Source organism: Kluyveromyces lactis, assembly GCF_000002515.2.
Source record: "Kluyveromyces lactis strain NRRL Y-1140 chromosome F complete sequence".
In the NCBI taxonomy this organism is placed as follows: Eukaryota; Fungi; Ascomycota; class Saccharomycetes; order Saccharomycetales; family Saccharomycetaceae; genus Kluyveromyces; species Kluyveromyces lactis.
In genome coordinates this window covers 258,201-274,229 of record NC_006042.1, presented here as the reverse complement: position 1 = coordinate 274,229, position 16,029 = coordinate 258,201, and the positions used below count along the sequence as shown (strand labels likewise).

At 38.6% G+C, this 16,029-nt stretch overlaps 6 protein-coding genes across 6 annotated transcripts; 2 read left to right on the top strand and 4 right to left on the bottom strand.

Moving 5' to 3' along the window:
* Positions 1 to 17: 17 nt before the first annotated feature.
* KTI12 (Kti12p) lies at positions 18 to 1,037 on the bottom strand (the record flags this gene model as incomplete). The annotated part of the gene is made up of 1 exon (XM_455212.1): positions 18 to 1,037. The coding sequence occupies one exon, from the start codon at positions 1,035 to 1,037 to the stop codon at positions 18 to 20; it is 1,020 nt and encodes a 339-aa protein (XP_455212.1).
* Positions 1,038 to 1,235: 198 nt separating this feature from the next.
* MTG1 (putative GTPase MTG1) lies at positions 1,236 to 2,393 on the top strand (the record flags this gene model as incomplete). The annotated part of the gene is made up of 1 exon (XM_455211.1): positions 1,236 to 2,393. One exon carries the CDS (start codon positions 1,236 to 1,238, stop codon positions 2,391 to 2,393), a length of 1,158 nt encoding a protein of 385 aa, XP_455211.1.
* A 284-nt stretch (positions 2,394 to 2,677) lies between these two features.
* On the bottom strand, positions 2,678 to 5,068 carry KLLA0_F02882g (uncharacterized protein; the record flags this gene model as incomplete). The annotated part of the gene is made up of 1 exon (XM_455210.1): positions 2,678 to 5,068. One exon carries the CDS (start codon positions 5,066 to 5,068, stop codon positions 2,678 to 2,680), a length of 2,391 nt encoding a protein of 796 aa, XP_455210.1.
* A 760-nt stretch (positions 5,069 to 5,828) lies between these two features.
* On the bottom strand, positions 5,829 to 7,130 carry KLLA0_F02860g (NAD(P)/FAD-dependent oxidoreductase; the record flags this gene model as incomplete). Its single annotated transcript, XM_455209.1, has 1 exon — positions 5,829 to 7,130. One exon carries the CDS (start codon positions 7,128 to 7,130, stop codon positions 5,829 to 5,831), a length of 1,302 nt encoding a protein of 433 aa, XP_455209.1.
* A 503-nt stretch (positions 7,131 to 7,633) lies between these two features.
* IME2 (protein kinase IME2) lies at positions 7,634 to 9,901 on the bottom strand (the record flags this gene model as incomplete). The annotated part of the gene is made up of 1 exon (XM_455208.1): positions 7,634 to 9,901. One exon carries the CDS (start codon positions 9,899 to 9,901, stop codon positions 7,634 to 7,636), a length of 2,268 nt encoding a protein of 755 aa, XP_455208.1.
* Positions 9,902 to 13,160: 3,259 nt separating this feature from the next.
* On the top strand, positions 13,161 to 16,016 carry KLLA0_F02816g (threonine/serine exporter family protein; the record flags this gene model as incomplete). The annotated part of the gene is made up of 1 exon (XM_455207.1): positions 13,161 to 16,016. One exon carries the CDS (start codon positions 13,161 to 13,163, stop codon positions 16,014 to 16,016), a length of 2,856 nt encoding a protein of 951 aa, XP_455207.1.
* Positions 16,017 to 16,029: the final 13 nt, after the last annotated feature.

Here is a 16,029-nt window from a genome sequence, read left to right as displayed (position 1 = left end):
GCCATGAGTTGAAGAATTCAGACATTCAAATGTTTGTTCAAATATTCAACGAATAACGGTTTTACTCTATCTTGCTCTAAGTTTCTTAATCTATTCATTGCAACAAATTGACGTTTTATTCTTTGTAATTGAGGCATGGAGCAATTTTGTAGTGAGAGATCGACATAAAGACAGTTTGGATCGTTTAAATCAGTATTCTCAGGAGTAAGAATTATTCTTGAAGTGCCACCACTGACCACATTTTGCTGCATATATTTCATTATAATCTTTATGACACTACTGGCCTCGGAGTCAAGTATTTGCAAAGAGTTAGTGTGAGAGGCAGCCTTCAATATCGTGGCATTGTTTGGCTTTAATTGTTGCAGGATCTTCTCAGTATCTCTATCATTCGTTGCCGGTTTGAACACGGTTGGGAATATTGCCTTACTAATATCTGTGTATAGGGTACTGATGTCATCTTGAGACGTCAATATAGTGAATAATGGAGAATCCCACCTTGTTTGAGGGTTTGGTTCTTCATACCTTTGAATAAGAGCATTCAAAAAATTGCTTTCCCAAGGTTTATGCAAATCAGTCTCTTTCTCATTCCATTCAACCAAGTTGCTCATTGGGCATACCGTGTGGATCAAACAATACGTTGTCATCACGTTTTTCACTTCACAGTGCAATTGATACCGGAATCCTTTTATGTAATTCAACGAATCAACAATGACGACTTTCTGACGAGAAAGATCTCTCTTCACCACAGACATAATCTTAGATCTTGCCCTTCTTTCTTCATTTGACCCAATATAATCATCGTGAGATATGTTTAAGGTTTCATCTGAATGGTATACAACAGAATAGTTTGACAGTTTATCGTTGGAATCGATAGTTTCCTGTAGTAACGTGACGAGTTTCTTGGCCACAGTTGTTTTACCGCTACTCGGAAAACCAGTTAGTAAAACCAAGGGCATTGCTGTACAGTCAAGAGGTTCTAAGTTCACTAGACGTTGCTGCAAAGTCTGAAACAATGATTGAGTTTTTCCTCTTTTCATGAGCTCATCGAGTATTTTCAAAGTTCTTGTTCTGAACGCAGTAAAAAGTAATTCTCATGTTGAAAGAAGCTTTAATGATCACCTATCATGATTCACCAAAAGAAAGTTGACAAACTACTGATTACTTCTTTGTCATAAACATTAACGACAACTCCATTAACTGTAATAGTTGTTCACAAACTTACTGTATTGGAAGATATGAACGTTTCGGTAAAATGTGTCAAATACTCAGGTAGACGGCTGCAGTCTACATTTGTACCAAGAATGGTATTCCCAGATTTCAATATACCAACAAGTGACTTCAAAGGACATCAAAAGAAAGCTATACAAAGAGCTCAAAATCTCCTTCCTCAGCTTAATCTTCTAGTTGAACTTCGAGACAGCCGGGCTCCAATAGCCACTAGGAACCTCATATTCGATTACTTGTCCTTAGAAAAGAAAGTTGACAGACTAGTAGTTTACACCAAAACTGATCAATGCGATCCTGCTATTATTGCATCATTAAATAAATGGCATAAGGAAATGGACGAACAATATATCATGATAGATGGAAGAAGCAAAAAGGGCGCTAAAGATCTCTTACATATATTAAAATGGAAGTATGATAAGTTTCTCCAGAAAAATGATCCGGGGAAGAAGACTGTGGGACTACCACTGGGTTATAGAATGCTAATTGGCGGCATGCCTAATGTTGGGAAATCAACACTCGTTAATAGTTTAAGATTTACTGGATATGCAGGCTTGGATCATTCGGATGGAAGCAAACCCAAGAAGGTTGCGAAGACAGGTGATCAGGCAGGTGTCACCAGGAACACTAGTGAATGTATCAGAATCAGTGATTATAAAGGAGGGTTGTTTCTATATGATACGCCTGGAATATCTTTACCTGCCAAAGCAATGAGCAAGCAAAGAATGCTATCACTCAGTTTATGTGGGTGCGTTAAAAACAATCTAGTGGACCCTGTGATTCAAGCAGATTTTCTGTTGTATCTTTTGAACCTACAGGGAAAATATCAATTCTACACACACTACACTACAACCCCTACTAACAACATTGACATTTTGTTGAGTGGCCTCAAAAAGCAAGTAGGAATGACAAACGAGAATGCTGCAGCCATCTATTGGACAGATTCTTGGAGACAAGGTAGAGTTTTAAAATCTGGGTTAAGATCTGGTTCTAAGAAGTCCTCTAAAGCTACTCCAGCTCTATTCGAGTTGGAACCCATTTTGGAAAACTTTCAATACAAGAAAACTATGCAAGAAGAACTTGAAATTCTCAAAGGTTGGGATGTTTTATCCCAACCCTTACTCAACAAAAGAGAAAAGCATTTATCTAAGGCAAATACGCTTTTCTGAGAGAATACCTAAGAAGTAGTCAGTTCTTGGTTAATTATAAACAATGTAAATAAATAATAGAAAAGTATAGACTAGTTTTCCAACATATATCGATAAAGCAAATCGAACCCACCGTCCAAATTCCTAAATAACTCGCAAAAAAAAGTTCATTTTATGAGAAGGAGGCTAAATTGTTAAGTACACTCTCCCCGTTTATTACCACCGCTGACTACCTATAGGTACATCCCGAACTGAAAAAAAAGTTTGCGTGCTAATGAAGGTTTCGATACCAAGGAAGTCATCCGTTAAGCAGGTTTGATTTTTTTCTTATAATCAGCAAACGATAATTTCTTTTTCATCTGAGCTTGGTGGATAGTAGACGAAGGGCCGGGAACGCTGTCTATTCCACGCTTCAACGAATTTTTAATGCTATTAGAATCGGAAGTGACACTAGTTTGTCCTTGGTTTGATATAGTTTCGGTTATATTTGTTATGGTGGTGTCAGTTGGAGGGTTATCTTCAGTACTTATTGTCTGTATGGGAATAGGAAGATCGGCTGGGTGTTTAATCTGTGATTCATCGAACTTAGAAGGATCTGAAATGAATGAAAGACTTTCTTTAAGGGGGTCAACCCTGTTTTTGGACTCCGTCACTGAAACCCTGTATTTGTTCCCTCTGATACTCCCAGCGTTCGTATGGAAAGACTTCTTCTGTACAGTGTCAGAGACCGGTTCTAACATCTTTAGCTTAACGGCATTGAATTTAAGTAGAAATTCATTGGCCCTTGCTGCGTCTGAGATTGTGGCATGCGCTAATTTACTGAGAATAGATGACTGTTTTTTGGTTTGCAATTTGTTTCCGTGTAATATTTCGTTAAGCTTGTATCGATTATTCATTTTTGATTTGACTGATCTATAGAGTGATTGAGAATGGCGTTTGATTTTCAGCAAGTAACAATCTTTACTATTACTTCCACAGGCACAATCACAACTTCCTAGAATGGTGTCTATGGAATGTATGAAAAGATACCTTTGTGGCTCTTCAATGGAATCTATGCTCTCATTATGATTTATTAACTTCCATATTGGATGTCTCAGGTCCCAGTCCCATTTGATGTGAAGTTCTTCACCTTTATCAATGAATCTTAGAGCTCTAAGAACGAACTTTATCTCATCCTGGTTATTGGAATTAGTCAATTTGATTGTGACTAGTTCAACATTGGGATTGCATGATCGTCTCAAGTATCTCGTTAAATTTCCACTTAACCTGGCATCAATATAAATCGGCCAGTGGGGATGAATAATGACTTTAGGTTTTGCAGTTCCCCAGACTCTATAGTTATTTCTTGGATCTTCTAAGTATTTCCTTTGGAAATCAATCTCTCCTAAGAATTCATCGATGTAGTCTCCTTCATCACATCCTTGCTTCAAGTATACAGCTAACTTGGGGTATCCAGGGAACAATCTTGAGTGATTACTGTCAGAATATGGTTTAATTTCAATCGGAATAGGTTTGAACGTTAATTTATGATAAGGTATAACCCAGTCGTCATCAGCGTGGTCTTTTACGAAAAGTTCAACGTATTTATCTTTGTAATCATTTGAAGTCAAAGGGAGATACACTGTAGGATAAGCTTCTTTAGCATTTATTAAAACAATGTTCGTAAGAGGATCTGCGGATGGAATGGCCTCTGGTTCTATACGATGGTCCGTCGCTTCAGAAGTACCTGGATTCCGTGAGTCTTTCGTACCAGACGTGGCCTCTTTTGTCTTCACCTCTTTTATGTTGCCATTTGCCGTGCGTCTACGCTTCTTATTCTGAGCATTTCTGATCCTTTCTTGTTGTTTCTTCTTTGCTAGCTTTACATCTACAAACCTAGAATTGCAGATGTTGCACAGAAAGTCATCTGGGGCATCTTTTTCATGTTCAATTCCATAGCATATAGCATGTTGCCAACGGAAACAATGGTCGCATTGTATAGTAAATCCATCATCATCTTCATAGCCACAGATGCACGTTATTATACCAGCATCTGGATCAACAACATAAGATTCGGGAACCGAAGAAAACCTATCCGTTTCAGATTTTTCAAGTTTTTGTTCCTCTACAGCTTCTTTGAAACTATCTTCTTGTTCCACCACTTTATCTTCGCTCTTTGCTTGCTTTGAAGGAGATTTTTCCTCGGCACCTGATCTAGGCATTGGCACGCTGTTGTTCGCAGCAGGTTTTCTATCGTTTTCTGCTTTTCGTTTAAGAGGTAGTGGCATCGTAGCTGCTTGTGCTAACGCAGCAGCCGCAACCATACCCTTCTTATTCCCGCTTTTCTTTGTCTTTTCGCTATTTGAGTTGCTGCGATGAATACCATTGTCAACGGGACTGCCTTTTAGATGATCATCGTCATCATCATCTTTGATAAGTGCCACAGATGCAGGGCCCGGTGATGTCATGGGATTCATATGCATACTTATATCACCAGCGCTCCCACTGTGACTACCAGCTTGACTTCCGACCTGACTTGCAGTTCCAGCGGAAGGAGTTGGTGTCATTTTGTGTGTATGTATATCGGCTTTTAACTCGTCTTTACCCTCATCGCTCGAGTTGACGTTTGAATTCGATGTTTTAGAGAACATCAACAAAGTGGAGGCATCGTCTATTAACGACTGGTCCTGAGCATGTTCTATAGTACCATCCGTCATCGTTTACTGTATATTTCCTTCTTGTATTGCGGTATTTGATTTGAATATTTGAAATTGAATGAAAAGTCGGTACCTTAATATTAATAAAGATGTCCTAACTTGCCCAGCTTGATATACTTATATACCCTTCTTTATCTTAAAAGGGATCCCTGTTTTCAGGGCCTAGTATGCTTGTTGTCCGAGCTATCGAAGTATAGAAAGCACAGCTAAAACAGTCTATACGTTCTGAATCAAACCCAACAGGAAAAATTAAACGGCCCTTTCTGATCCTCGTACAGCTGTTCTATCAAGTTTGCCAACGGTTACTTCGTGAAAGAGATATGTGCGAGTACCTTATTGACGAGAGCTAATTAGACACTCAATATGTCTGGGCTGGTCGTTTCGTTTCGTTCCTTATTAACATGTTTATTCATCCTTCGTTTGTCAATTTTTAGAAAGATAGTTAATGTTGTTGATTTTCAAAATTTTGTCGTTAAACGGTGAAAAATGTCGTACCTTGAATAATGAAGAGCCGATGAGTTGTAAACAATAAACAAGGTGCAAAAGCACGGTTAGTAGCAGTACCGTTTTCGTTTAACGCAAAGCTGTGGGTGAACATATCGCTGAACGCAAGATTGTGTTACTACTACATGTACCAAGCTGTAGATACTTTTTCTTTTTCTTTATTACTTATATTTAAATACCGGTTTACTGCCAACAGATCCACAATTGCCATGCAATATATTACTCTGTTGCTGCATAATATCAATTGCCGGAAAGGTTACAGTCTTGGGGTGCCGTAACTTTCTTGGTACCATTCTATTTCTTGTAATGCTTTCTTTTCGGGTTCTACTCTCCATTCGATTTCCGTACCGTTCCAATCACTTTCCCTGTACCTCCACTTGTGTGCCAGTATTGGTGCTAATCTTCCTTCTATTTTCTGCTGTACGTAGCTTCCGATGTTAGGAAGAAACTTGTAAGCATGTCCCGAGTCTCCACAACATACATACACGTTTTTCAGGTCGGGGATCATGTCTATAATGAAGTCAGAATTTGATGTGTCACTGATCCAGCATATCTTACAATCAATGATATCCCTTAACTTTGACTTTCTTTTGGTATCGAAGACTAGATCCGGTAGATATTTACCTAGTACTGTTCTTATACGCACGACTGCCTCTATTGGTACACTGGGTGCCGCATCGGGCTGTAGGGCCCGATAGACCGCTCTTGATTTGTTGCTCATATCATCATATGCAGACATCGCACTAGTGCAAATCTTCAATATCCTGGTGTGCTTATCTGGAGGGAACAGATATCCTAAGCTACTGTTGAAGACCACTGGAATATCCTTTAACTTTTGATATTCTTTGTCCGTCAGTTGAATATGGCCTACATATAACCCAGTAGCCCTGATCTGACCATACATAGGCAGAAGTGATACAGTATTAGCACCACATGCAACAATAATTTTGTGTCCAAGGAATTTTCTGCCAGATTCACATTGAACAGTGCCCGCTGACACACTCACGGCTCCATCATTTTCATGAAATACGACGCCTAATGATTCAGCATAATTTTTCATGGTCACTAGTGAATCCCTAGCCAAACCAATACCACAGTCTGGATTGTAACGAATCTCATCGTAGCGTTGACTATGAGAAAACTGAGGGAACTTACCACCACAAGTTAACTCTTTATGTAGTTCCACAGTTTTACACTTATTAAACTTTGTTTGTAGAAGTTGTAAACTGTCATTATCGAAAGCATATCTGCTTGTATTCTTATCTTGAATTGCACTCAATCTACCACAATGAGAGTAACAATCATGCAGCATTCCTCGAGGCAAAAATTTGTCACTTTCACCGTGCCAGTATCCCATTGCTTCCACTGCTAGTGCAGCGTAGACTTCATCGTTGTACTCTAGTCTAACAATTTTATTATAATCACAGGACGCACTTAACTGCGATGGAATTTGAAACTTATCAACCACCACAACTTTATATTTGGAACGAGCCAATTGCACAGCAGTACTTAATCCAAATATACCCGCGCCAACAATGACAACATCATAATTGGACATTTCCGGTTCGCTGCCTGTCTAATGTGAGGAAAGCTGTATAGTTGAATATATTATCTATGTTCTTTCTTAACCGAAGTTCTTCTTTATAAAGACTTTGAAGTACAATGTAAAGTTGATGGCTCGAAAGATTTTGAATCATCGGACCTCGGAGCTGATAGGAACAGTTTACCAAGAAAAAAAAAAAAAACTTGAGATAGTAAACAAAGACAGTAAGGATAATAGTGTACATAAGAGGTAAATCAAGTAGAAGTACCATGTTATAGAGTGAAAGAGTTGTCGGCATTTCTGTCCTGTATCCAACAAGTTATAAAGGAAATAATAGAAGCAAGTTATGTTAAAACTTATGAGCTAGCAGGTACAAAAGGTGAATATGTGTGTGTGTGTGTGTGGATATTATAAACGGTATAAATGAATGGGAAGAGGACCAGGTAAAGCGTTGTTGAAAGAAATTTCAACGAGTAGAACTGAAAGAGAGGAACAGCCTGCTGTTCTTTGTTCTACGATCAGAAACTTAATCCATCTTGGAATGTATGATTGTGGGAGTTAGAGGTTTGAATCAGGTTTTGAGATGCATGTTCCGATGGATCTAAAAGACAATCTAAAACTCTTTGCTGTACTGCCCTCTCCAGCAGATTTCTTGGGATCTGTTCTTGTAGATCAAGTGAATCGTCTATTGCCATTTGATCTGATAGTGTAGGACCCGCTGGTCCATTCGAATGCATGTAATTACCTTTGTTTTTGTTAAGTGGTAATTTCTTAGCCATCATATCCTGATAATAGTTTAGAAGACTATCTGCATCATCTTCGTCTTCTCCTTGATTGGAGATCTTCATCTTATCAACGGCAACTTCATTGTTTTCATCTTTGTCGGTCGCTCTAATTTCATGTTCCAAGTTCTCATCAGTATCAAATTCGTCCAACACCTGAATCCTATAATTCTCATGGTCCATGTCAATCGAATCATGTTCATCGTCATCGTCATCAACATCCAGAGTTGGTGGGTTCATCTGATTTGTGGTGTCTTGATAAAGCTCTATTTTGTCATTTAATTCCTTAGAAATTTGATCAGATCCTGTCATAGTCTCCATGCTATCATCCAGCTCAATAGTGAATACCTCATTATCATTGTTGGCATGTCCTATGAGATTTATATCAGGAATACTGTTACCATTAGCGTTTGTAGAGCTATCTAGCCTCTCGTTGTGAGCATTTACCTGTTGTTCCTGCTGTTTTTTTTCTACAATTCCTTGATTCTTCTGGCTATTTGTATTCGTGTTAACACTAGTAAGGATTTTCTCATCATTGTTTGTATTTGGATTGATGTTAACGTGGTTTTTCTGCGTGGAAAATTTGAACCATGAGGCAACTCCTCCTCTTCGCGGTTGCTGTTGGCTTTTATCTGTTACACAATTCATTTGATTGTTCTTTTGAACCTTTGGTAACTTCTGTGGAGAGTTAAAACTAGGAACAATGCCCAATTCCGGGTTATGTGGTAGTCCAGAAAGAATACGACTCCATTGGTTTGATATTGATGGATTTGCTGCAAGTTTATTTGCCAAAGCTGTATTATCCTTATTTTTGGATGCGGTTCCGTTATTTGTCTTTGCCAAAGATGCTTCTCTCATCACGTATTCCTTGAAGTATGGCAATGCACATATTTCGTTTGCAGTAGCCCTTTCACTTGGATTCCACTTTAGGCAAGATGTAACCACATCATATAGATCTTCCAATTGTGGGTTTGGTAGAACATCCCTTATCGTTTTCCCTTCTACGTATGGGAATTCATAGTTCAAAGCTTGGTATAATGGTTTTGAATCCAGCCATGAACCCCCAAAGTGCTCCTTTCCATTGATAGAATGATCTGGGGAGCCCAATAAATCTAGAATCCTCCATATTTGATCGGTTTCGTCAGAACCGGGAAATAGTGGTGAAAAGGTGGCTAGTTCGACAACAACACAACCATACGCCCAAATATCCAACGGTTTGGAATAGTATCCTTTTCTAAGAAGAATTTCTGGTGACCTATACCAACGGGTCGACACATAGGTGGTATAAGGTGATCTGTTATTCACATGTCTTGCCAAACCGTAATCAGCCAATTTCACCACGTAATTATCCGAATAATTATCATCTTCCAACCATTTCTTGCTGAAGTACCTATGAGATGGCGATATCAAGATATTCTCCGGTTTGATATCTCTATGGAAAAAATCGTGATCATGAATATGTTTAATTCCTGCTAATATTTGGAATAATATCGACCTCAAAGTAGGTAGGGAAAACACTCTTCTTTTCCTATGTTTCATCAATTGATAAATGTTCTGCTCCATGCATTCCATTACAATGTGAAGGTGATACAAAGAATCATCAATGAACATCTCGTATATGGTAACCAAATTTTTGTGTGCAGGAATTTGCAATATGAATTTGATCTCTCTGACTCTTGTATAGTCATGCAATGTTGGTAATCTATTCATCATTGTTTTGATTGCCACTATACCCTTTTTCTTATAGTACCAGTTTTCTTGTTCGACGTTTCTGATAAGAGTTTGATCCATCAAAGTTTCTGGGTACATTGAGGAAATTTGGGTGGCTGAACTGTTCATATCGTACATTGTCTCGGCCAATGTCACAGATCCGAAGGATCCTTTCCCCAATTCCTGAATTACGTTATATCTAGCATCGATATTCTTGAGCGGAATATAGAATGGAGGGTTATTAACATCTGGGGGTATGAAGGAATCTGCTGTGGTCAAAGTTAAAGCTGGCATTTTGTTCTTCTTTGCTTTATTGAAGTAGTTGATTGACAAATATTCTAGTGAATTTTATTTTAAAATGTAACGATTAATCTTGTGTTTTAAGATTCAATTACGCGGTAATAAATTAGAAGCACTTTTTTTTTGGTTGATTTTATAACTAATCTTATGCTTTTTTTGTGTCGGCTTTTATTACAGGATTCCTAAAACTGACACCTATTGGAGTGTTTCGTTTTGTGTCTTCTGAGTGCCGTTTTTGCCTTTTTGTACCGCTCTCTTTATTCTAACTTTTTTAGAAAAAAAAAATTTATCGAATGTCTGAAATCTCTGAAATCTGACACCTTAGATAATGCTGTATAGGATAGAATCGAGAAAAATAGAAAAACAGAAAAACAATAATCCTGATATATTAACACTCTCTTAATATGCAGTTTCAAAATGAAACTCAAACAACGATAATACCTTTGATCTCAAAAAGTGAAAAGGCGATGCTGTGTCTAGTTGTTATATACTAAAACACTTTTTCAATGTAAAACTTCAAAACAGAACAACAGGAGCTTCAGTTAGCCACTATCGATCCTAGTAAAAGTAAGTGTGAAATTTGTTCCTTCTGCTGCAAATATGCATGTGGTTTCCTTCGTTCACAATTGATACATAACTTAAAAAGATACACATAACTGACAGCAATACGGTAATTAGAAGATGAGAACACAAAAAGATTCAAAATTAAAGGAGATCCTTTGAATAACGCATCCTTTATATATTCCACAAAAGAATTCCAACATGTCGGCGCCTAATTCTGGTGCAAAGGATGTATTCTTCTTTTCAGCAATAAAAAAAAAAATCCAGATCTACAAGCTGATAAGTGTTCCTGTACAAGGCGATAAATCCATGTATAGCGGTATAGGGGAGGGGTGAGTCTACGATAAGGGAAACTCAATATACAAACCATTAAAAATCTAATTTATTAATTGATTCTCCATATACTTTAAAATGATCGGATTGTACCCCTCCAAATATTACCGGGCACGAACAACTTCTAGAGAGTTAGATTAAGGGGAAGAAAGGTTCGGCAAGATTGGCTACGGGAATTAAACGGGACAGGATGGGAGCGGAAGATATGTACATACTAACCTATGTATTAATAGATCAATCGAATAATTTGGATATAAAGGGGTTAAGTACAGGCACATTTACCGAAAATGCAGCATTTGCCGAATTCTGCAGTGTAAGCGCCGAAAAGATTGGGGCCCACTAGAGATTCTGCTAAGAAGTACCGACAAAAATTTAAGTATACTAGTAATTTATATATGACCCAATATGGCGCACCTATTGCACGTCATGATGTGAGTGGTAAACATTGCGATCGCTTCTGACCATAGTTCTCCCTTCCCCACAGTTTGGCTACAACAACTGAAAGGAAAATTTTTCAAGAAAATATGGCGGCTAAACTTACCGATATAGATAATACCGAATTTCCTTTAATAGCTTCAGTAGAAACGCCCTGCCCCCCTTATGGCAGTAAATGAATCATTTATGTGTAAATTGGATGAAGTACGACAATATGTTAATTATTGGACGACGCATGACTGCTATGCATCGGTAAATTAGGATTCTGTTGCAAATCACCTTTGGATTCACCGTTTAATCCTAGTCGAGGTGCTCACAATGAATGAACTTCTCTTCCGTAACCTGCAAAGTGAGAAGATTCCTCTGGATTAATACACTAAGAATTTGATTTACAGGCTAACTAATGAACTTAAAGCACAAAAATGCTGGAAGATCGATGCATCGCGCATGACAAATTACTTCCTTAAGTTACTCACTGCTTCTCCGTACCAACATAATGGAGAACCATGATCTATAAAACTACTATACACGATAGTAACCTATAAAAGAATGCACAGTTACGTATCGATATGGTATTTTAAAGTGATATGTCATCTTTCCAGACTTATTTGGGCATCTGAATCCGAAGGAGCAAAAAATGTATTAAGTTTCCCTGCTCTACAATGTATTTTCTTGTCTGCAAGATAAGCCTCCTTCCCTACCTTCATTTAGGGATTTTAACCGCCATTGCCACTAAACCTATTCAATTTTCTCCCTTTCCCAAAAGAGTAAAGGTCTATTAATTGATATCGGGATGTCCAGCCTCGTAATGTCAAGCTTTCACTATATTCCATTTACCTATAGTCTCATTTCAGCAGTTTTCAGCTATGCACCTTCTTCCACCAGTAGTCAATTTGCTATGTATGGCCCATTCAGCACAAAGCATACGAAGTATGGTGATTTAAGTTTTGATTTGTGAAGGGGTCTTGTAGTCACGTGACTAGATCACATAACGTCTTTTAATGGAGTTTCTATTTATACCTTGTGTAAACTTTGGCTCCTTTGACACTCGACGTCCCTGGCATCTGTAACTAATGTCCACGCTTTTCTTCCCTGTTTCATAGTGATTCTTGTTCCTTACGTCATGAGTGGTTACACGAAAAAAAAAACGAAAAGAAAAAAAAAACGACATTGCGGAAAAAGCAAATCATAGTGTACTCTCAGCTTCTTCTATGTTACCACTGAAACGATTACACTGCGGAAAAGAAATCAATTGCAAAACAATTAAAAAATCTCGACTGACAGCAACGCTCAGTGAGAATAGGCTGGTAGCAACCAGAGACAGCTACAAACCGGAAATACTTAAAGGAGATAATAATTCAAAAGTCAGTAACGTTAACGTCATTTGATCCTTTCAACGACTGCAGCCTGGGTGTTAGTGTGTGATTTCGATTACCGCAAGCATAAGTAGAAGTTAGACAATAGAATAGATTAATATATATTTTTTGGCGCCTGTGTTGATGCAATTTAGTTGCTGGATCGGTTCATGGTTCATCTGCCCTGATCCGGCTCCTCATCTCATCTTGATTTTTTTGATTGTAGTTTCTTTATGGTTGCACAGCCAATAAAGTAACCGTAGATGGTTCGAATAGAGTATGAATCTTCAACGTTTTTTTTTTTCCAATTATAAATTCATAATCTTTTGAAGCAAAAGCCGTACGTAATCTGTACAGTCCTCACATTCTTCAATGACATAGTAATAAAAATATTGTTAAATGTGTGGAATTATGTATCATATATTAATACATATATATATATATAGAAGGGATCTTTAAGATCAAAATTGATTTATACTCTCCCATTTTATGGTGTATCCGTCTCAGCAGCGGTCAAATGCAATAGAATTGACGAGTGAAATCCCAGAAATAATACAGAACAATCCGTAATGTCGTCATCCTATGGAAACAATGGTGACAAGAACAATCATGAAAAGTTTGGATTCAATTTACTCCGTAAGAAGCCACAGCAGCCTTCGAATAGATCTGAGAGAAGAGCTGACGACTCAAGTTCAAGTGAGGATGAAGCAGGACCAAGTTCGAATTACGTGTCTAGCTCTCAGCTGAATTTACCCAGTTTTAGACCCTCCGGAGGGTCCACAGATGAATTAAACAGGGCAAACAGGACAAACGTCGGTTCCTCTGACGCAAGATATTCACCCAGAACTGCATCCAATACAGAGTCTGGCAATCGTAGACAACAGATGATCGAAGATGATGCGATAGCTACCATCAGAGATAATTCAGGAGCTGCCAGGTGTTTCGATGATGATGATGAGGAGGAGGAAGAACATCAAGAGCAAAAAGATTCTGGTGAGAATCCAGCTGATATTTCACCAAGAACATCAGGAGTTACGAAGAAACTTCAGTTCAAATCACACCCAAGTATCATTCCTGAAGATACCGCAACTCAAGACGGTGGAGAATACTATGAGGAGAAGGATGCTGAAAAAGAGGATCAGGATGATTCAGTTTCCACCCAGTCTTCTGAAAGTAAGATGGATCATTTTAGACATCTATTCAGGAGAAGATCAACTGCTCGCCCACATCAAGAAACTAATGATGGTCGAAATTCCGCTGAATCTCATTCAAAAGGTGGAATGAGGAATTTGAATGGAGCTGATGACGAAGTGGAAGATGGCGGATTCCTTTCCAAGTTCTTAAGCTTAACAGGAGGTGGATTGACTCCAGCTGTCAATAACACTGACCCATCGGGAGAAAATGATCATGAACGTAATGCAGGCCAGAACAATCTTGAAGACCCTATTCCAATGTCAGATATCGCGGCTACCGCCCAGCAGATAGTTCAAGCACATTCTATGATGGCTGGTAAGTCAGCACCTGGTACACAACATGGAGCCTCTGGAAGTGCATCATCAGAACATCCCAATGGAGAACACAATCTCGGAACAGAAGCGGGTGTTACCTCTCCTTTTGAACCTGTATCACCATTTAATCAGTCAACGGACGGGGAGACTATGGTATCTTCTCACCAAGATGATGCTTTCTATGTTCCTGCAACCAACCACTACGATGATATAGATGATCCTGATGATCTGGAGCCTTTAGGGATTGAAGGCTCCTACATTGCACCAGTAGATAGAGTTAGAGGTGGTGTTTTGGGATCCTTACTAAAACTATACCAAAATCAAGACGATCAGTACACAAAGTCTCAGCTCTCCTTAAATGATTCCTCGATAGAACAAACCCCAGAGCCTGTGGATCAAGCTGGAAAATCCGATCAAAAAACGGGGAAAAAGATTTACAATCCATTTCATAAGCATAGTAAATCTCAAACTAACGTTTCTGGCGCTAACAAATCTGGTTCTTCTATGAATTTACCAAATTTTAAAGCTACTAGACCCAAAGCGGCCGCTAAGAACTTAGTGAAAGCCAAAAACTTCAAGAAAAAGGCTGCAGCTGAAGCCAGAATCACCGTTCATATTGCGGACTTGTTGCAAAGGCAAAGATTTATTCTACGTCTCTGTAAAGCATTGATGTTGTACGGTGCCCCTACCCATAGATTGGAAGAGTATATGGTAATGACCTCTCGTGTCTTAGAGATTGACGGTCAATTCCTTTATGTGCCTGGGTGTATGATCATTTCTTTCGGTGATATGACTACCAGAACATCTGAAGTGCAATTGGTAAGATGCAATCAAGGTCTTAACTTATGGAAATTACATGGTGTCCATTCAGTTTATAAACAAGTTGTTCATGATATTATGAGCGTTGAGGATGCCAATATGGAAATTGACAGAATTCTGACTGGTAAGAATTTGTATCCACCATGGGTCTCAGTTCTGTTGTATGCATTCTGCTCGTCAATGGTTACACCATTTGCATTCGGTGGAGATTGGATTAATATGGCAGTCGCGTTTGGTATCGGGCTTTGTGTTGGTTCCTTGCAGTTCATTGTATCCCAAAAATCAAATCTTTACTCCAATGTGTTTGAAGTGACTGCCTCCATTGTCGTCAGTTTTTGCGGTAGAGCGTTGGGTTCTATTCCAAACTCCAATATTTGTTTCGGTGCCACTGTTCAAGGTTCATTGGCTTTAATTTTGCCTGGTTATATCATTTTATGTGGTTCGTTGGAACTTCAAAGTAGAAATTTGGTTGCCGGTGCTGTCAGAATGTTCTACGCCATCATCTACTCCTTATTTTTAGGTTTTGGTATTACATTGGGAGCTGCATTGTTTGGTTGGATCTACCATGATGCCACCAACGAAACCTCGTGTTCAAAGAACATTTCCCCATGGTTTAGATTCATCTTTGTTCCTTGCTTTTCAATCGGTTTGGGTTTGATTAACCAAGCTAGGTGGACGCAGTTGCCTGTCATGACACTCATCTCATGTTGTGGTTATGTTGTGACGTACTTTTCTGGTAAGCATTTTGCAAATTCAACAGAATTCACATCTGCTATGGCGGCGTTCGTTATTGGTATATTAGGTAACTTATACTCAAGAATCTGGAAAGGGTTTGCTGTTTCTGCCATGTTGCCAGCTATCTTCGTTCAAGTGCCAAGTGGTGTTGCATCTCAAAGCTCTCTATTAGCAGGTGTACAAAGTGCCAATGCCATCGTGAACAATAGTACTACTACTGTCGTTCAAGACGATCTTTCTGGATCCATGTCTTTCGGTGTCACGATGATTCAAGTTTCAATTGGTATCTCTGTCGGATTATTTGCATCAACATTATTTATATACCCATTCGGTAAGAAGAGAACAGGGCTTTTTACATTATAGACATTTTATATAC